Source organism: Cariama cristata, unplaced genomic scaffold (genome assembly GCF_000690535.1).
Source record: "Cariama cristata isolate BGI_N322 unplaced genomic scaffold, ASM69053v1 scaffold2833, whole genome shotgun sequence".
Lineage (NCBI taxonomy): Eukaryota > Metazoa > Chordata > Aves > Cariamiformes > Cariamidae > Cariama > Cariama cristata.
The window spans coordinates 101,177-121,838 of record NW_009606491.1 but is presented as its reverse complement, the minus strand read 5'-3'; the positions used below and the strand labels follow the sequence as shown (position 1 = coordinate 121,838).

The 20,662-nt window shown below is 42.5% G+C and overlaps 1 protein-coding gene across 1 annotated transcript in view; it reads left to right on the top strand.

Moving 5' to 3' along the window:
• Positions 1-8,560: 8,560 nt before the first annotated feature.
• Positions 8,561-20,662, top strand: part of TANC2 (tetratricopeptide repeat, ankyrin repeat and coiled-coil containing 2) — a gene marked incomplete at its 5' end in the record, with an annotated part of 106,460 nt that continues 94,358 nt past the window's right edge. Inside the window, 2 exon segments of the mRNA XM_009696372.1 lie at positions 8,561-8,709; positions 15,807-15,993. Coding sequence (XP_009694674.1) covers positions 8,561-8,709; positions 15,807-15,993 — 336 coding nt within the window.

The window sequence follows — 20,662 nt, the reverse complement described above, 5'->3', positions numbered from 1 at the left end:
TAGTAGTTTTTATATCCAGACAGTACTTGTGAAATCTTAGTTAGGTGTATGACGGTAGTAGGTTTTAGAGATTGTTGCCAGTGTTGTAAATGTCGTAATTTAGTCTGGTTTGCTTTTAATAAAATTTATTCTGGGAATGTGCTAATATGTCAGATCTAGTAAAGACAAGGCCTTTGTACTGTTGTCGTCTCTTGCTCAGTTATAAGCCCTAAAGCTCCCATTTAGGAGTGGTTAAAGGCCACAGTAAAGTGTCATCATTTGCCTTACTAAAGTTATATCTAGTTATATGCTAGTTGCGTTTTGGCCTGGCAAAGCTAGCTCGGGAGAAGAAAAGGTACTTGTAAAAAACCCTTTCTGCATATTTTTCTCCCCAAGAAACTCAAAAGCTGAAATGGTGGCTGGTTGCTGCCTTGGGAGTACGACAGAAGGGTTCTCAGCAGCCTCTGCCGCTGTTGCAGCTGCTGAGGATGGAAATGAGGATGGTCTTTGCAGACGAAAATTAAATTGATTTTGTACAGTCCTGGAAATACCACGGATCTATATATTTATTTCTGAAGGTTTCCTGCAGGTTTATTTTCGCCACTGTTAGTTGAGCAGAGTTGGCTTGGCCACGAGTGAGCAGGGGAGCCGGCTGCCCGTGGGGGAAGCTACCCGCAGAGCTTCGGTTGGACACCCCCTCTGCGGGGGCTGCTGCTTCCCAAAATTCCCACTGGGGCTACCATCGTCCCCAAAAGTTCAGGAGGAGAGAAGTTTTTCCAAGCTTCTGTTGGAAGTCGTGCTGCTGTCCAGTTGAATGTGTTTGCACCGTGAGCTGCTTTGTACTCCATCACAAAAGTAAAACTCGGTACTAAATTTACCTGATAGCAGAGAGAAGCTTTTTGTTTTCTTCCCGATCCGTAACGGTTGTGATGCATAACATGGGTTTGTGAGATTTGTATCGGGTTTATGATGTGAAAAATGGTAAGAGGAGGGAATGTGAGAGGTTTTGAAAAACAATTGCTGAATTTGAAAAATGGTTTGGGTGGGTGCTGTGCAACATGCCTAATACAGCAAAATAAATGCACAAAATACCATTTAAGTATTTTGCACAGGTTTTAGCAAATAAGTAGTATTTGAAGGGAGCATTTCTTCTTTTTTGATGTTGAATCATATTAAAAAAACCCCTCTGCATCAACAGGAGTGTAAGATACCATCCTCAAACCTGTCTGGAACAAAAGGTCAGTTCAAAGAGCTAAAAAATAAATGCCAAATTAAGAGTCAAAGCCTTTGAGCAGTCAGTGTTTGATGAGAGGTGGTATGTTCAGAGCTGGGAGCACAGACCCATGTTTTATGAGCAGGTGATGGTTTAGAGGTAAAATGCCAAAACTGTAAAGGAAGAAGTAATTGCATCTCTGCTTTCCATCAGTGGGGGGACTTACTGCTTCAGTCATGTTGTCCTTGACATGTTAAAGAACTCAGAACCCTTTTCAGGGACCTAAGTGTAATCCCACTTTTAGAAAATGTTCTGCATACCCAGGCTCATATTTATGATAATTTTGGCCTTTTTTTATATATATATATTTTCAGTGATCAGTGCACTGAATGTCCTCTCATTTCCCCCATTCCCTTTTCTTTGGTACTTAGATGGGAGCTGAAATCCAGGAAAAATCATCCCCAAATGTGCATGCAAAGGGTTTTTTTTAAATCTAAAACATGAAATGCGCTGCATTAGATTTTATGATAGCATCGAAATTACATTTGCTGCCTATCTCTGTCTCAGTATGGTTTCTGATTAAAAATAATTGTCTTTCTGACAATCAACTTGAAGGAGTATTAAAGGACATCATCAGCAAAGGCAGTGGGAAGGACTGGTTAGGAAGCAGTATTTATATGCGGTGCAGAGGAGAATTTCTTTTGTTTGAAAGTCTTCTTAGAGGAAATGTCTGTGGAACTCGTGCAAGAGACTGACTTGGTGGAATTAATGACGGGAATTTTTGCAGTTTCTTGGTGAAATGACTGAATAGAGCCGCAACAGCCAGTAAAGCACGCAGAGCTGCGGGAGCGCATCGAGTCAGAGCCGCGGCTGGAACGCCTTGATAGCTCAGTGTTGGGTTTTTGGCTCACTGGAAGGCTTTGGTATTAACGTACAAGGAGAATATATGTACTTTGCAACTTGTCTGTGATGTGATTTAAGTTGGTGGGACCGTTTTCCGTTGCTCTCGCAGAACTACTAAGTATCTGAGGAGCAGCAGTACAAAAATAGACATTTAAAGCAGTGTGTATGGGGTAGCCTTTGTCCCTCCTTGGTTAAAGTTTTAAAAATCTGTTCCCAATGTAAACAAGACTGATGGAAAAAAATCTTCCATTAATTCTGAGATTAGGGGGATATGCAGAAATGGTCAAGGGCATTTTCCAAATATAGTTCAAATGTATCCAGAATAATTTAAAGCAGATGTGCATAATAACGGGACAGATTCAGGTCACATGGAGAGAGGGAAGTCATTAGATAAAACTCTACGGTTATGCAATTGAAGATCAGAATCATAAATGGTATCACTTATTTCTGGCATTCCATAGGTGCTCACTCTCTGCATATAACTATTCTATGTTTTTCTTTGCTAATTTAAGAATTTTTGATTTTTAAGATAAATCAGTTTCATATTCGGGCCATTTCTGTGATGGGTGCCACCAAGTGAACTGTTACCCAGTTCTTCTTGTTAGACACTTGCTGAAATAGATTTCAGATGTTTTGGAAGCAGAAGTATAACCATTAAACCGTAAAATATTCTCTGGAGTAAAGACGCGTTGTTAGTGTCTCCCAGGGACACTACCCTACATCATTTCTCTGAAAGATTAGACGATGGTAGCTATCAAACAAGTCACAGCATTACAAAATAAATCATAAAGAAATTTCATTTGCTTGTAAGCAATTGCAGCTGAAACATGTGGCAGATTTCATTATAGGAATTGAAAGGACAGAACAGAAACAGTACTTTAAAATGATAATGTTCAAAAACATTGTCGGTTTTGAATGCTTTCTTGAAAAGAGCAAACCTAATAACTGTGCTTATAAAATGATATATTTGATTTTCAAGGAAATGCTGTGAACATTTATGAGCACTTATGTATTCCATCATACTGCACGTGATGTTGAGAGGTGTTAGAGTTGACTCCTTCAAAAATAAGAAGGGTCTGTGTAGGTGGGGCATCTGAGAGCGCTGCCAGGATCCATGAAATTGCTCCTAAAGGGCCTAAATCGAGCAAATTCCAGGGTGAATTGCAGAGATCTTCTGACGTATTTAAAGTGGGTTGAATTTTTTGAAGGGAGCAAGGATTAGAGATATTAAATCGCTTGACAAGCTCAGGTTCTAATGTTTCTAATTTGCATTTTTGCAGTTCAATGGAAAAAAAATTGTCCTTAACTTAAAAGAATGGCAAAAGTAGCTGGAAAGCGTGGAGGTGTGCACTCCTGAGATCTGGTGCAACTCTGGAAGCCAGATTATTTTAAAAAAAAAAAGCTGTACGTGTGTATCTTAGGTATCTAAACTCTTTTTAAAGCTTCTAAATAATTGAGTGTTGGATGATTACTAATTACTTCGGTGTCATATTTGAAAATTGTTCGTGTACTATCAGATGGGTGGAGAGCTCTTTGGCAGGTTTGTGGCAGAGATGCTCTGTCTTCTCCTGCATCCTCTGCTCCTCTCCCCTTCACCCCCACGGAGCCCCGGTGACCTTATTGCTCAGCGGCTGATCAGTCCCCGCTCCCCACCCCTCCTCCCGGTTGATGGACCGATCAATCGGTCGATCTCCTAACCCAGCCCTTCAGTGTCTGCCTCACCAGGCTTTTCTGTCCCACAGGCTGCCCTGCCTTTGGCAACACAAGCTCTCCTTAGCGAAATGACCTCCCAGCTTTCCAGACCCCGATCTAATTAACCTTTTGCTGTCCGTCCGACCCTCTTGTGCCATCTATTCCGGTATAATTCAATCCAGAAGCAAAATAATAAATAAGTAAATAAAAAAAACCCCATAGTATGCTCCTCAAGGGCTAGAGATGGAGAGATCCCATATTTTTGTTTTCTTGTTTCTTTTACTTTGTCTTCTGGTTTCAGAGTAAGTCAGTCACATTTATGTTGGATTTTTTGAATTTTTTTTCCGTTACCATGAAGATTGGCCTTCTCATAAGGGAGCACTGGGTGCAGATACAGAAGTCTGAGTGGCCAGTGCTGGTTTGGGATTGCTTTTCTTCCCTGTGGCTCTGTGCTGGGGAATGGGGACCTCTTGCCCTGCTGATTTTTGCATCTGTCTGTTCCACTTCTGACTCTGATTTACTGTTTCCAGCATTCTTCTGCTCTGCTAGATAAAAATGCCAGATAGCCTGAACACCTGTAGTATTTTAATCTAAAAGGACAACTTGTTTCACATCTCTGTAGGAGCTTTTATTTATGTCTGTCATCTAATGCTGCAGTTACCTGTCTCTTCTGAAGATTAAGCATTAAAAGAAAGAAATATCTTTTAGTATAGCTTTTTGGTGACGCTGCCTAAAATTCAATTACATGTTTCATGTAGTCTTTTGAATATTATTCTTTTTCTTTCACTTTTTAGAAGATACCTTTAATATAGCTCACTATAAAAGAATCCAAATGTCTTGTTTCACTATAAAAGAATCCAAATGTCTTACTTTCAAGTTCATTTGTTTTTGCAGTGCAAAGTAAATGCTGATTGCTTACATTTTTCTTCAAAAAAAAAAAAGGCAAACAAAACTCTGTACTGCTTGGACAAATTGCCTCTCCTTCCAACTAGGCTACAACTTTTGAGACTAATCTATCTTGGAGCCGTTCATGGATTTTTATTTATGTTATTAGAAATAAGCAATTCACTGCAATGTGTTTGCACTCTGCAGGCTATATCTGTGATGGAAGTCCTTGGACTAGTGGCAAACATCTAGTAAATCTCTTTTTGTTTTGACTCTGACTTCAGTACCTGAAATGCTGACTCCAGATTTGCAGCGCTTGCCTTGAAATTTAAACGCAACAAATTCCAAGTGGGGAAAAGTTTCTCTATTAAATTCTTTAGAAATAATTTTAAGCGAGATTCAGAAAAGGCATTTATCACATGGAGATCAGTAAATGCAACAGTGTGTGCAAAGATGGTGTAATCAAAAGTAATTTAATCTCAGGCTAAAGCTGAATGTGGATGAGAAGAGCCCGTGCTCTGCTGGGGTATCGCGGCGGTGCCAGGCAGGCTGGGTCGCACCCCAGCAGGTCTGGTGTTCCTTCCGTGGCCATTTCACTCCAATGGGGCTTATCATTGACAACATCTCACTTAAAACCGAATGAGACATAAGTGACCGGTCCAACTCACTAAAGATGTCAGCTGGCATGAAAGTACAAGTTCTGTGGTCTGATGGCCACTGGGAAACTTGACAGGAGCCCTAGGTGGGTGGGTAGGTCGGGGTGGTTGACCGCGCCAGCTCACAAGAACCTTTGCCCTCCTGTTGTTTTATGTGTGTATGTATAAAAATACGAGCTTTCTGCTCAACGTAAAGGGACATAAAGTTACACAGTCTCTAGAACTTCTTGAAATACTCCTGCACATGCAATGAGTCAGGGGGTTAAGTTTTTTTTTTTTATTCTTGTTTAAAATTCCTGGCACTGAGCATTTTGATACGGCTTTTAATATTACTGGATGTTAACGCAGAAAGAAGCGCGTGAGCTATGTAGCAAGTGCAGCAGCCTCAGACCGCGAACCGCGTTGGGATCTCTCGGGTCCGCTGATTGACTTCAGGTTTGCGTGTGCGTGGCTGGGCGGTTTGTTACTGCTCATGATATACTCGAGGTTGCTTATTTGAGGTGACTGTAGTAGGTGTCTTTGAGCTGCGGTGGTTCGTTCTAGCAGTAGCGTCAAAATACCTAAAAATATCTCAGGCCGGTTCTGTTATCAACTGTGCACTCAAATTTCCCCGACGAGACTGGTTGAACCGAGTGTGCTGAAGTGTGTGGAAAATTTGGCTGCGGCATCAACTGGATAACACGTGTGGCAAGGGAGAAAAAAACCAGTTATGCCCTTTCACTGAACTTAGAGAGAGAGTATTAGGTCTTACTGTCAACCTTGAAAGGCAAGTTACAGCTTCTTTCCATAATACCCATTCACAGGCATCTCAGAGCTGTGATGTCTCTTTGACACTCAATTAAATGACTGCACTTATTTTTAAAGACCTAAAACCAAAAGAGGGAATAATCCAGTACAATAGTGCTTTGCTTAAGTTCAAAGTTATCTATACTTTACACGCCACGTTATAATAAAGTAATTGATAGTTCTACACTAAATGTGATGCTCTCAGAGCTCAACTGCTTCAGTTGAAGCTGCTGATACCTTGTGCCATGAGCAGCATCTCGCAGGTGAATTAGGGCTATTATCAAAGCAGACAATTATTATCCTCTCTATCTTCTATGTTCTTACACAGTGACCTGGGATAAGCTCATAATTTTATTTATTTTACAGGTGAAGGACAGCTTTGTGCCCCTTGGAGGTGTTTTAGGGGTAGTATAAAAGAGGAGAGGTTTAAGGAAAAGGTTAAACCCAGCCTTCAAGGAGCAAGTTGTCCTGTTTGGTTTGGGAGCAGTTCTTAATGCTGAGCCGAAGGAAGAGGGCTCTGCCCAGCACCCTGCAGCCTGCCCCGACATCGTCTGGGCACCCTTCCTAAATCCTCCCCTGGGTGGGCAATGCAGAGGTAGACCCAGCTTTTCCTTTTTGCCGAGATGTGCAAGTTAGCATGGTTTGAGTATTATTAATGTAATGTGTTCTGAGGATGAAATAGGGAATGCATAATAAACTTCTAACAATTGTGAATGGAGCGATATCCTAGATACAGATATCTAGGGTAAATTCTAAAAGTCTACTTTTTTAAAGAAAAAAGTAACCTTGGAAATGAAAGTCTATATAATTTTCATTTTACGTAAAGGTATCTGTTCTGGATTTGACTCCCAGAGATAGTAAATGCCCACAGATTGAACGTGGGTGGTCAGCAGTTCAGAAAATTGGGCCATCCATCTAAATTTGTCTCTCTCTTTAGTCTATCCTATTCACGTCAGCATTGTTTAAAGCAGTACAATAGGGATTCAGTAACTTAAAGACAGCTTCTATTATCATACTATATAATCCATTGTCATAACAGCGAAGTCACTGTGTAAGGACTGCTCCAGATGCTCGTCTCCCAAAATTGATGGTGCTTATGAATGCAGCCGCGACTGCATGTGAGATGCTCCAGGGTTTTTAATTTGCAGTAGTGCAGGTGAGACACTGAAAAATTACTCTAAGCTTCTGTGAGATGTACGTTATGAGTTTAAATGGGAATTTCTGGAAGTAGCTGGCTTAAATTTTCTGAGGTCTCTTACATATCCCAGATTCTGTGATTTGTGGTTTACAGTTACGGTTATCAAAAAGCAATATTTAAAGTAACATCTTTTTACTGTAGCTTTAGGCTGAGTGCTGGAGCACCCTGGAGCTAGGACAGAGCTGGGAAATGGAGATGGGCTCTTCTCCAGCTTGTACATTATCAGATGAATAATTAACTGTAGACTAATTGCAAATCCTAATTAGTCTCCTATAACTGCACTAAACACGGTATTGCTTCAGTGTAATATGGAAAGAACTTGACCTTCAGACTTTAGTACTGCTGCTGGTGTGAGCGGGGAAGAACTTGACCTTAAGAACTCAACTTAGCTTTGTGATACTACAAGTCAAAAACCTCCACAAATTTTTGTTATGAAATTAGAAAGATACAGAAATGCCGATAGTCATGCCTGGCCTTTTTCCCTGGTGTGTGTTGCTAGCTGGATGCTTGTCGTTGCTGCAGTTCCTACAGATGGCAGAAGAAAATTAGGAAAAATTTTCTGGAATGTTGTTTTTGACCTATTTTATAGACTTGATGGGGAATTGGCAGGTGGACTTTGCTTCGTGTGATGGCCCATGCTGTGATTATAGAAGGAGGGCTGGTGCCTGGAGAGCAGTGCTTCCTACGTAATAGTGAGCGTATCGGAAGCAGCAGATGACAGTGGAGGATGCGCCTGGGTTTTCTGTCCTGTTCTTTGCCATTAACCACTTGGTGGCACGGATCGGCTACTCTGTATCTGGTGGGGTGCTTTCAAAATGGCCCGTGTAGCCTTGGTTTCTCTGCGAGTAACTTGGAGGTAGTTTCTACGAGATAGAGGAGAGGGACGGCTCTCCCTTCTCCATTGTTGGTCCAGGAAATCTCGTTCCCCGGTGGCTCTGGTACTTCTGGTGTGGGGAAAGCAAGATGGCTGTGTTTGCTTCCTTGGGAGGCGCTGAGAGTATAACCAGCGATGAAAGGGGAAGTAACAGCTAACGTCAGACGAAACGTGTATTGACAGCTGGAGCAATGCATAACCTGAAATTAATGACCAGCGTATAATGCTAAAACAGACCTGAATAACGTGAATAACCTGAAAACCCGGATACTGACATTGCAGCATGGAAAGTTAGCGGTGTTTTGTTGGTAAAAACCCTCGGCGGTAGCCAAGGTAAACAATTCCTGTCTGAATCTGTTTTTCTTCCTGTTTAGGTGACGCTGAGCAGGAGCTGGGACCCCCTCCATCCGTAGATGAGGCAGCAAATACACTCATGACTCGCCTGGGCTTCCTCCTCGGAGAGAAAGTCACGGAGGTACAGCCAGGGCCCCAGTACAGCATGGAGGTGCAGGACGAGAACCAGGTACGAGCCCTCCGATCCCTCCTGCACGGGTTATGATCCAAACGCAGCATGTGAGAGAGTGGTTATTTTCTAATTATATGGCAGCTGAGTGTCTCATAATGGTGAAATAATTGTTCTGAGGTAAAAGGTTGTATCTCCTTGTTAAACAGTGAATCATCGCTACAGCGCAGCAGTACATGTTTCAGGGATCAGCTGCTACCATGTGAAACAGCTTCTGTTGTTTTTCTGTTTCTGCAAATGTTGTAGGAGTGGGTAACGTTTCTAATCAGATTATAGTGACCAAAATAATCTGTACTTCCATGGCATCTTATATGCAAGATTTCAAAAGTACTTTAGCAATGTTGCATAAAGGTTCACAGTTTCTCCAGGAAGGAGAGGTAGGTAGTAATAACCCGATTTTACAGATAGTCACAGTTTTTGCTCATGTTTGCCGAACAAGGTGATTACATGCTTGAAACAGATACAGGAAGAAAATCAGAAAATCTTTGTTGTGAGGGAGCTTGTTACATCCCCTCTGGCTGGCTGAAAAGCAAAACAGCAAAAAGCTCAGGGCTACAGTGTAGATTTTGTGGAAACTGCCTGAGTTTCTTCCTCCTTCTCCTGAAACCTGGACAATATACCCACACCCAGCAGTGTTGGTGAGATGAGAATGAAACTAGGAGGCAGTTTTTTCTCTTTTTTTTTTTCCTCCACTCAATTGACAGATGGACACTTCAATGTGTAGCAGAAGAGCATGAAACTCAGAAGCCCACTTCTAATTCTCTCTCCCTTTGACAAAGTCATTGCATGACTCTGCACAAGTCATGTAGCTGTTTAACACAGACGTAATTCAGAGGACCTGACTTAAGGTCCTGAATTCCTGAAAAAAGAGTCAATGAAAAGTGGCAGCCGAGAAGAGTCCTCAAGAAGGACATGGACCTGTTGGAACAAGGCCAGAGGAGGCCACGAAGATGATCCGAGGGCTGGCGCACCTCTCCTATGAGGACAGGCTGAGGGAGATGGGGTTGTTCAGCCCGGAGAAGCGAAGGCTCCATTGAGACCTTACTGCAGCCTTTCAATACTTAGAGGGCTTAGAAGAAAACTGGGGACGGACTTTTTAGCGAGGCCTGTTGCGACCAGGCAAGGGGTAATGGTTTTAAACTAAAAGAAGGGAGACTTAGACTAGATACAAGGAAGAAATCTTTTACAGTGAGGGTGGGGAAACACAGGAGCAGGTTGCCCAGAGAGGTGGTCGATGCTCCATCCCTGGAGGTATTCAAGGTCAGGTTGGACAGGGCTCTCAGCAGCCTGATGGGAGTTGAAGATGTCCCTGCTCAGTGCAGGGGGGTTGGACTAGGTGACCTTTAGAGGTCTCTTCCAACTCAGACCATTCTGAGATTCTATGAAGATGGTTTCTGTACATTCAAGCTGAATGCCCGTCATGGCTCTGGTGACACATGTCACAGTCTCTCCCAGCCCGTGCCACTTGGAAGGAAACTCAGAGACAAGTTGTTCCACCGAGCCCAGGACTGCTCCTAGCACAAAGCAGGGAGTGCTCTTGGCGAGCAGGGTGGACGGCAGCATCCCGGGGTGTATCGGTCCCCCAATGTAGTCTGAACCAAAAAGTTTTTGATCTTCTGCATGGGCTAAAGTATGCTTGAGAGCCAAGAAATGTGTTTTTGTAAGTTTTTGCCTTTAACACATTCATTAGGCTTTTAACGCTTTCATTCAATTTTTTATGCAAGTTGTGGTGGATTTGAAATGTACTTTACTATACATTGTGCTAGGAAACGTACTTTTAACAGGCACCTATTTGAACTGAATACTTCAAAGGCAAGCAGAGCTTTCTACTATAAATGGTTCCTTTTGTTGTTGCCTTTTGACAAAAATTAAAATCCCATCTTTTCTCTAAAAGATGTCTTTGGAGAATAAATAAAAGAAAAATCTAAAGAGAAACAGCAGAGAGTTGTCCTCTAAAATAGATTGATATCTTGGGCTGTGTGCTAATTTTTGCATGAAAAAGTTTTACAGGGCCTTTGAATGCTATTCATGTGCTGGTGAAGATAAAGAGAGGCTGGTTCCTCAATTACCAAGTTAATTTTTTTTTCTTTCTCTGTGAGCATCTCCTGCTGTCAGCATTTGCCTAGAACCGCTCAATACTCGAGGTTGGAAACGGCCTCTGGAGTTCATCTCATCCAACCGCCTGCTGAAAGTGGGGCTAGCTTCAAAGGTGGATCGTGTTGCTCAGGGCTTGTCCAGGCGAGTTTTGAAGATCTCCACGGATGGAGAATCATCAACAGGCTCTCTGGGCAGCCTGTTCCAGGGCTTGATGACTCTGATTGTGAAGGACTTTTTTCTTCTACCTCGTAGAAAATGTCATTCCTACAACCTGTGACTGTAGCGTCTTGTCATTTCCCTTTGCCCTTCTGAGAAGAGCATGGTTGTGTCCTCTCTACAACCCCTTGCAGAGAGGGGAAGGCTGCACCTACCCCTAGATGCAGTTTCGCTGTCTCTTCTCCAGGCTGAATGAACCCTCTCCATCAGCCTCTCCTCCTAAATCGTAAGCTTCAGCCATCTAACGGTCTTGGTGGTCCTCCCCTGACCTTTGCCATGCACCAGGGGCTGTCTCGGGGCAGGAGCCGTGCACAAATCCTGGCCAAGCTAAAGCTGCTTCAGAATTGCAGCAAATCTTCTGAAAACCTCTCCAGCTCTCCTTCCCAAATTGAATTTCTTCAGCTACCCTACTTAAAGTAGTGTTGAAAATCATGCAGCGAGACATTTATGGGATTTGCAAAGATTAATTCTTCCATTAATCGTTGATTAATTAAAATCTGATTGAAACTTTGACTACTAGTTTGCAGTTGAATTTAAAAATGAGAACAATTTTCTAGGTTTTAATGCATTAATTTACATGGCCTGGGCAAAGAAAATGTTCTTTGTATCAAAAGCTGGGACTCGGCTGCTGCTTGTTATTCTGTCTATGCTTTGCCTTCTCAAGCGAGAAAATAATTATTTGCAATCTCGCCAATGCTTGAGCTAAAGTGAAGATAAGGGATAGAGGTGTTTTCACTAAACCTGCCCCAATCTGTAAATCGGCACATTGCATTTTCATTCAGTTGCCTTATTTTGAATGTGTCACAGGATATGTTCTCTAATCCAGATTGCTATGAAATTGTGTGGTTTATGCGCTGTCTCTTTCTTAATCATGCTTTCCTTAATGAGAGAACACAAGTGCTGAGGAATAAATCCTTTTTCTCCTACTTTTTGGGAAACTATTTTTTTTAACTGCACTGGCTGCCAGAGAAGCACAGAGGACAATGAGACTGTGACGGAACAGTGTAATTTTTCAAAGCTTAGTGAAAATGTGACAGATGAAACAGCAGCAATAATAATACAGAATGTTCTGTCAATGGAAATTTATATTTAAAACTTGCACAGAGGAACATTTTTCTCCATCAATACAAAAATAAAACATGTCAGTCAATGCCAAGTGATATACCGTGTTATTTAGTAATTTCCAGTTGCAAGTAGCTTGGTCTTAAGGAGCTGCATTGATAACACTACAAATAAAAGAACTTATAAGAATATCACTTTTGGCATTTTGTGAAATAATAGTGTATCAGCTGGAGGGAAGATGAGTGTACCATTCTTGCACTGAATTTTAATTTGCTTTAAAGTGTAATTTTTCTGTGTTTTAAGGTTAGTGGATGTTATTTTGTTAGTACTGAGAGAAATTTCAGCAGGGATTTGTTTAAAATAACAGATGAAACAAGGACATAGAAAAACCTCACTATAAAGCATTTATAATAGGAATAATGCTTCACATTCTGAAAGATCCCGCATGTGAGCTGATTAAATTTTTAGATGCTGTAGTATGAGGTTGGAAGGCACCTCTGGAGATCATCTGATCCAACCCACATGCTTGAAGCAGGGTCAGCTCAGAGCAGGTTGCTCGGGACCATCTCCGGTTGGGTTTTGAATATCTCCGTGTCTCCTATGTCAGATGCTCCAGCCCTTCAGTCATCTCTGTGCTCCTTTGCTGGGCTCACTCCAGTTTCCCCATCCATCTCTCATACTGGGGAACCCTCGCCTAGGTGCAGCACTCCAGGTGTGGTCCCACCAGAGCCGAGCAGAGGAGAAGCATCACCACCTTCACCTGCTGGCATTGCTCTTCCTAATGCAGCCCAGGATGCCCTTGGCCTTCCTTGCTGAACCTCAAAAAATTACATTACCTTAATCTTGATGCAGTTCATTGTACTGTCAATGAGTTAAAGAAAATGAATATTGGAAAAAGCGAATTTAATAGCTCAGGTGGACTGATGGAGTCTAATCAGCTGTGATAAATCAGAAGAGACAGTCCCACTGTAGTGGGTAGCTCAGTGAAAACAACTGCGTGGTACATAGCAGCAATCCGAAGAGAGCCCTGTGTTAGGTTATATTAAGAATAAGAACAAACCCCAGCAATTTTAAGGGGTGAAAAGTAATGGAATATTTTCACTGAATGCTGACACACAAATAGTTTTTAATTTGGCCGCTAGAATTAATGAGTTAGAAATAATTTTGCAAAATTAAAAACAGATTTACAAAAATCAGTACGGTATTTAGACATCTGAAACGATTGCAGCATGAGAGGATGAAAAAGGTTCATTGAGAGAGAAGGTACATGACAGGTGATGTAACAAATGTGTGAAACCAGAAAATACGAGCCAGGACTTACAGAGCAGTCGGCTTGCCTGCAGTTCCTAGAAGGCTACTGGGGAAAAAAAGACGTATTTGTAAGTACCGAGAACATAAAAGGATGGAAAATAACGACGACTGTGATCTGCTAGTGGCACTGCAAATTGGATGGGGAGAGGAAAGCGTTGGTTTGCCTCTCCCGAGTGCTTCAAAAGAGGACAATGTGCTGGCAGCCATCTCATTCACTGGTGGATATTTTATGTGGATACTGGAGGGAGATTATAAATTATCATGGAAATACTCACACGACTCATTTTCTATTGTGTTGCAATCTCTTTGTTTAATATATAAACACATCCGTGGAGCTGTCACACTAGCACTCTGTCCCTGGTTTGTCAATGTGCTAATCCACGTTCGGGGTACTCTGTAATTAAGTTGAGATTGATGCAGTCATGCTGGCGTGAAGGTAAAGGCGTGGGGCGGTGGAGGGGGATGCCTGCCTCGGCGCTACCCCATCCCACGGCTGGTAGGGATGCTCCCTTTCACCTCAAACGCTGAGGCGGTTACACTCTGAGTAAGGATTTTTACAAGCCCCATTGGGATACCTCGGACAAATCAGCTACACATGGTATCTGCCTTCTGATTTAAAAACCAGTAAACCTTGCACATGTTCTACTTACAAAAGTCCGTCCCAGGCATTTTTTCAACTTCAAGTATGACATAGTGATGAAGAAAGAAATCAGATGTCAAACCTGTTCTGCAGTTTGCAAGCATGATGCTCTCTGTGGTCACCTTGGGTTCAAATGACATGGAAGAGGCAATACGAATCTGTACAGTTGTTAGGGAAGTATTTACACAGAATAAAAGAAATCTCATTTAAGCAAATTCCAAATGGGGAATTAACCTCTGCTGTTCCTTCCTTGGGACCAGTATCATTTTACAATGAATAAAATACTGTCCGCAGGGGCTAGCTACAGAAAACAGCAGCAGTGCAAGAGAGAGATGACGATGTTCTGCAGTGTCCCCTAAGCAAGCGGGCAATGGGATCACCTCCCCTTTGCAGAGGCCGAAAGATAAATTTAAGGGAGGATCACATGCTCAAAAGCCCATTTTTTTTTTTTAATGCTTACTTGATGCATCCTCATCTACCCGAGGGGAAGTGAACCACCAGCCTGACCCACCGCGAGGTTACCTGCTCCTCCAATGCACACCGTGAATAAGATGCCTGGTCTGGCCCATGAGGGTTAGTTTTGTGGAAGGGAAGTACTGAAATTGCCCATTTTATTTCGAGATGATTGCTCTGAAATCCAGTGTAAGGGTGATGAAGTTGCTGTGTTAGGTAAACAAGAGCATCTTCCCAGCGTTGCGGTCAGTGAGCCATCTCCTGTGCTTGCCAGCCGCCCGTGACTCTGCACAGCAGTTTTGTTCCCTGCAGATGCTGGAGGACATATCTCCGGAGAGGAGGAGCGTTTGCCGGGGCAGTTTGTGTGTCCAGTAGCCTGTGGTTGAAACAAGGGCTCTGTCTTGTATCGCAGCTTGTCTCAAATTGAATTCAAGAGTGATTTTGTTTTCTTAATAAACTAATCTCCATGCAGAGCATCAAATGTGTAAACTCTTCCAGTTTTCTTGCACACAGTATCTCATAGCTAGCGTCTTTCCAAAATAACTTTGAAAACACCATCTTTTTTGCGCTGCTGCATATTTTTTGTTTTGTTCTGCCTTTGGAGAGCAACATTTTCCCTCTTGTCTTTGGGGTTTTTTTAAACTTTATCTGGTGGGGAAAGCGTGTCTGGGTGGGGAAGGGCTGGCTTGTATCTAGATAAGGGATTTTGAGCTTCCTTTTTGCAAGGGTGTAAAGCCACTGTTGTTTTTTTTGAATGGAGGAAACATTTACAGAGCAAAATAAAAATTGCAGCCCCCCAGAGGTTTCTAAGCAGACGGAAACGGCCCAGAGGTCTTTGTAGGATTTCCTGTATATGATGTTTCTTGCTGTAAGTAAAGGTGAGATCATGCTCTATACTTACCGCCCTGGCGATCTCCACTTCAACAGAGGCACAGAATTTACCTCGCTGTATCATAATTTTTGCTTATTTGTGCCTTTTCATTTTTTTAATTTTTTTTTTTTTTACTTTCTGTTCAAGACTAACAAAATAATCTAAATTCCTAATAAAGTATGGAATCAGGCTTTTGGTAAATACCACTTTATTTATGTTTTCTGTGTTTCCTATTGAATGTGGAAGCTAGAATCTCTAAGGCATGAAGTAGAAAGCATTTTCCACGGATGTGGAGTGGCACAGCAGACGTTTTCATTTGGAACAGTAAAGCGCTTTTTAACTTCACCATACAAAGCAAATCCTCAAGCGTGAGCTATAGAAAGACTTTCCCCCCCGCACAGTGACTGTCTGTGGTGAGTGATACGTTCCCGGTTGCCCTTTTTTCAGAGTTCGGCCGTGACGCAGCGCATCAGCCCCTGCTCCACGCTGACCAGCAGCACCGCCTCGCCGCCCGCCAGCAGCCCCTGCTCCACCCTCCCGCCCGTCAGCACCAGCGTCACCGCCAAGGACTGCACCTACGGTGCCGTCACCAGCCCTACCTCCACGCTGGAGAGCAGAGACAGCGGTATCATAGGTGAGCACCGTCACCCTTCTCCTTCTCATTCAACTGCTAAGCCAAGCAGTCGTCAATTGTGTTGGCTTGACAAGCGTTAGTTTAGATAATATGCGTGCGTTTGCTAAGTGACAGGATGGTTTTGCGTTATTCGAGTTGATACTGCAGCGGCCAAGGTGAATTGTACCCCTGCATCTTCCATTTGTCGTAGGTAAAACTACGTAGAGTTGGTGAAAGTTGGGATGGATGAGGTTGATAAGTAAATTAATTAATGCCTTAAGTTTTGGAACTTGCTTAGATGGTGAAACAGGGAAAGTTTTATCTATCTTCTTCTTCTGTTTTTGCATCCCTTCTCCATCTTTTTGCTTGTTGCAATCTTTCTTCCCAACACATTTTTGCCTCCCTTAATTCTAGTGAGGTTGTTGGGGTTTTTTCTAATAAGTTTTTCTTTTGTTCTGTATCCTCTCCTTCAGCTGCTGTCCATGCCCATTTATGAATGGGGAGATGCTCATTTAGAGAGACACAAGCTTTTTGGTCCAGTAAGGAAGATGGGATGGTCTCAGTGCCAGGCAGTGGCTGTTATTTGGGGCTGCCATCCCCTCCTACTACCTCAAGTAGTTTGAGAGGCATTTATTTTTTCAGCATTTTCTTTCCTTTAATGCCCTTTAGTCTATAGCCACTGTCCTTTGATGTCAGAGGAAGGAGAATGGATGATGGCATCACGTTCATAGTTCAAATACTGTTGGATTATATTATTATAAATATAAGAGACTGATTACCTTCTGTGCCCCGTGACTGTCACTGCCACCTTATCGGTGACTCTGTGCCTCAAAAATTACTGCTTCTCTTAAGCTCAGCCTTGGGCAAGAGCTGGATTAAATTAACACAAATTTCAGTGAATTTCTCTAGCTGCCGTAGCAGGTTTTTCATTTGAGTGATCTGTAGGTTGCAAGTGTAAAGGATCTCGAGAAAATAACATACACAGATTAATTTCTGTTCAGTAACTGTAAAGGCACAATGGGAGAAAAGTCATGTCTATGTAACGTCAGGCAGGATGGTCCTCGCTTGGTTGTCCATGCCACGTGTATGTTGAGTATTTCTCCAGCTAAGAAGATTTTACTTTGCCAACAGTTCATGTAGTGCTTAAAAAACCAAACCAGGAAAAAAAAAAAAGGTTGATAATTTAGGGAGGTTAGTTGTACTAGTGATTAATATTTTGCTTGGCTGATCAGGAAATCTGGGCTTAGTTCAGCTCCTGTATGCCACAGCAACCTTTGTAGCACTTCTGCCTGCATGATCTTAAAATGCAAATATGTAAGCTATTCTGAGCTGCATACCGAAGTAGGTTAATGAATTCTGGGAGAAGTCATTGCAGTATCACACACCCTTCGTTCTCTGCTCACGATGTCCCACGATCAGAGCTTCACCCTTTACAGCAGCAACCTCTTGAAGCCTGGTTGGGCTGGAAGATCACGGTGAGTAAAAGTGGACGCTTGATTCCAGCTGGATCTTACCTCTGGCAGAGCTGGGAATCTTAGGCAAAGCCTGAGGTGGAGCAGCAGAATGGGCAAAAAAAGCTCGTGCTCTGCTTTTATGAGCTGCCCTTACTAATGGGATCTGTCGGTGCATGCTGTGCTATCGTGTTGGGCTCAGCTGGCCCTCACGGGTGCTTGGCTGGTGCCAGCCTGAAGGCGACAAAATCGTAAGTTGCCACAGTTGGATTTCTTCCGCAGTTTCTTGTCCACAAGAAAGCCAGAGGAGGTCTGCGTGGCCTTTGTGGTACACCTGTGTGTCAGGGAAGCATTGGCATGATCCCATTTCCTGACGTGATAAGGTGTTGAATCTTTTTGCCCAGACTTTCTACCGTATCCTTTTTTCAGTAGGTCTATAGTAATTCATTTTTAAGTCTGAAATGGGTTTTTTTGTTCCTCACAAGGAAGATTCTTTCTCAGAGGTTCTTCTGTCGGGAGCTTAGATTTTCCCATGGAAACTTGAGAAATATTAGAAGGTGGCTTGTCCCAAGGCTATGTTAATGTATCCCAGATGGAAAAGTCATGTAAAAATATGTTCGCGTGGAGCAGGGGAAGCACTTTTCAAGGCTTTCAAAAAGCCAAAGCTTTCCACTGCTAGTGTTCACACTCAAAGGAAAACAAGAGCCTCTTTCTCCCCTTGTTTCCTACCCCCCTTTATTTTGACAATAACATTTTCAACACCTTCTTATTCTGGCATTTGATAGAAGCTGAACAGCTGTAACAAATTGTGGGGAAAACAGTCTTCTCCAGTCATACTTTCCAGCAGCGAAAAAAATCGGGAGGTTTTCCACGAAGTCTTATTTTTCTGTACCTCACTGTCTTCTGCAAGCGTAAGGTCAGTTTGAGCAAGGGGTGGCTGTTTCCCCATGGGAGACGGCTGCGCCGTTTGGTCATTACCCTCCCGTTGGGATGGCAATTGGGTGGGCAACAGTTTTGAAAGGTGCTCTCTGCATGACAGCAATTCCCTAGAATTATTTTCACTGCAGAACAGAGCAGACAAATTGGCCACGTGTCGGAAGCGAAGCCCACCTGGCGCTTTGCCCTCCCCTTTAGGAACACATCAGCTCCTTTGTTTCTGGAGGGTCAGGGATCAGGTTTCCCTTTCGGTTGCATTCCTCGATTATTGGATACAGATCTTCTTGTGTGCATATCCCTTGCTCGTGTTTGTTCTCTGCAAGGATGACTGTAATGACGTGGCTTTTTGGTCTGAGCAGCTTCACGTGGTACCTCAAAAGTGTAAATCTGTCGGAGATGTCCTTGTCAAAACCGCTTGTGGTCTTGTGCCATTTTTATGCGTAGAAAAAGAGTAAACATTTCCCTAGGTATGTTATGTTTCCTGAGTCATGGTCCCTCCTGCTCTTCCCAAAGAAGTGATTTAAACTATTAACGTGTTAGCTCCGAGGAGGTGAATTTTTATAATAGGCAGCTCTGATGTATTTCTTATTCATCTTGATAAAGGTTGTGGTTTTAGGAAGATCTCTTGATCTTTGCCACCTATCGGTCCTGAGCTACAACGAGCATCACCTCCAAATCTCACAATCATGAATTGTGACCAAATTTCATATTTTAAAAACACAGAGGCTTTAACGTGTGTCCCAGAAGGTTAACGTGCTATTTGTAAAATATTTGAGAATTAGCAAAGGATGGAAAATAGTTAATCAAGGTGGGAAGTTACTTCTTACACCGTTATGCATAATTGCTTCTCTCCATGTGATTTTTGCTTAGCTTGTAATGTTTTTGTACAGGTTAAGCTCATTTTACACATCTGTGTTGCTACACACAGCATTATTTTTTCAAAGTTAAATCAGAGTATGGCTCTTTAGAGTCTGAATTAGTTAAGAGCGTAACTGTCCACTAAGGTGTATAGAGCGGGCATTTTGGTGTTCTAATCTGGATGTCAAGACCAAATTTTAACCAGTCAGGTTTTCTCTGATGACTTGTCCTCTTGGAGTTATTGCTGTCCATTTGTATGTCACCTCTTATATAATTTCAATCATGAGAGAACAAGCGTGTCACATCTCTAATCTGCACAGCACAGGGACTATTTCATGCTTACTGATGACTTTATTAAATGCATTGCTTGGGTTAGAGCAGACTTAGTTTGAAATTTTAGATCCTCTACAGTAAAGGGAAGTTCAGGCTACTTATGTTGAAAGGGTAACAAAAAACGTTACAAGGTCCAGATCTTCAAATTCAGACACTCTAATTTGTAAAAGAAAAGAAATGGGGAAGGGAGGAGGAGAGAGGAGGTGAGCCAAGAGGAGAGAGAGGAGCAAGTCAACCCTTTCTCCTGGAAACCACTAAATCCTTTTTGTGTAAAACAGAATGGCTGGTGAAAATGCTGACCTGACTTTAACCTCTGAATAGTTTCCAGGATTTTTTTGGCTCTCACTATGTAAAAGCAGCCAACTGTTAATGTTCAAAATCTGCTACTGAAAGGAAAACTGGTCAAAGAATCATGTGCTGCTATGGGGGAACTTTGCTCTTCACGTCCCCGCAGAAGTGGACTCTAAAGTTTTGCTGCCTGAATGCAGCAGAATATAAGAAAATCTCCAGCAATCTTAGCAAGCCTGCAAACTAAAACAGAAAACATTTCTTGCCAGTATGTTAAGCTTACCCAAGTGCTTGTGATGGTCAAGCAGCACTTTATGTCATTTAGCAGCAGTCTCCCAAGGGTATTAAAAGAACGGCTGTTTGCCGTGTTGAATCTTCCTGTAGAAGTCCTGTAATTTACTCCGATATGAAATGGGGCCACACTTCTTAATGGAGAGCCCTGTGATGATCTGTGCTGTGTTCCTCACTTAGTGGTTAGGGGGATCATCTTGGGCAGGGAAATAGGTATGATGTTAAAGCAGCTTAAAGGGAAACCAGTGAGCTGTGGAAATCCTCTTGCACCGCTGCCGCAGTGATGTAGATAGGTCTAATACCATGTGGACCCGTTGCCTTCACTTAGATGTTAGGGATTTTTCCAATGAAGAACAACGTGTAAAGGGCTCCTGTCCCCTCCTGGAGGTCCCTAGCATGTAGCTTTTTTCACATTCTTTTTTTGCTGTTTTTCACTCTGACTCTCCAGCTTTTATCAAGTTGCTGCTTTCTACAGATTTATGTGTTCGTGGGTTAAAAATAGGCTTGTTAATAAATTCATCTAGAGTGTGTGC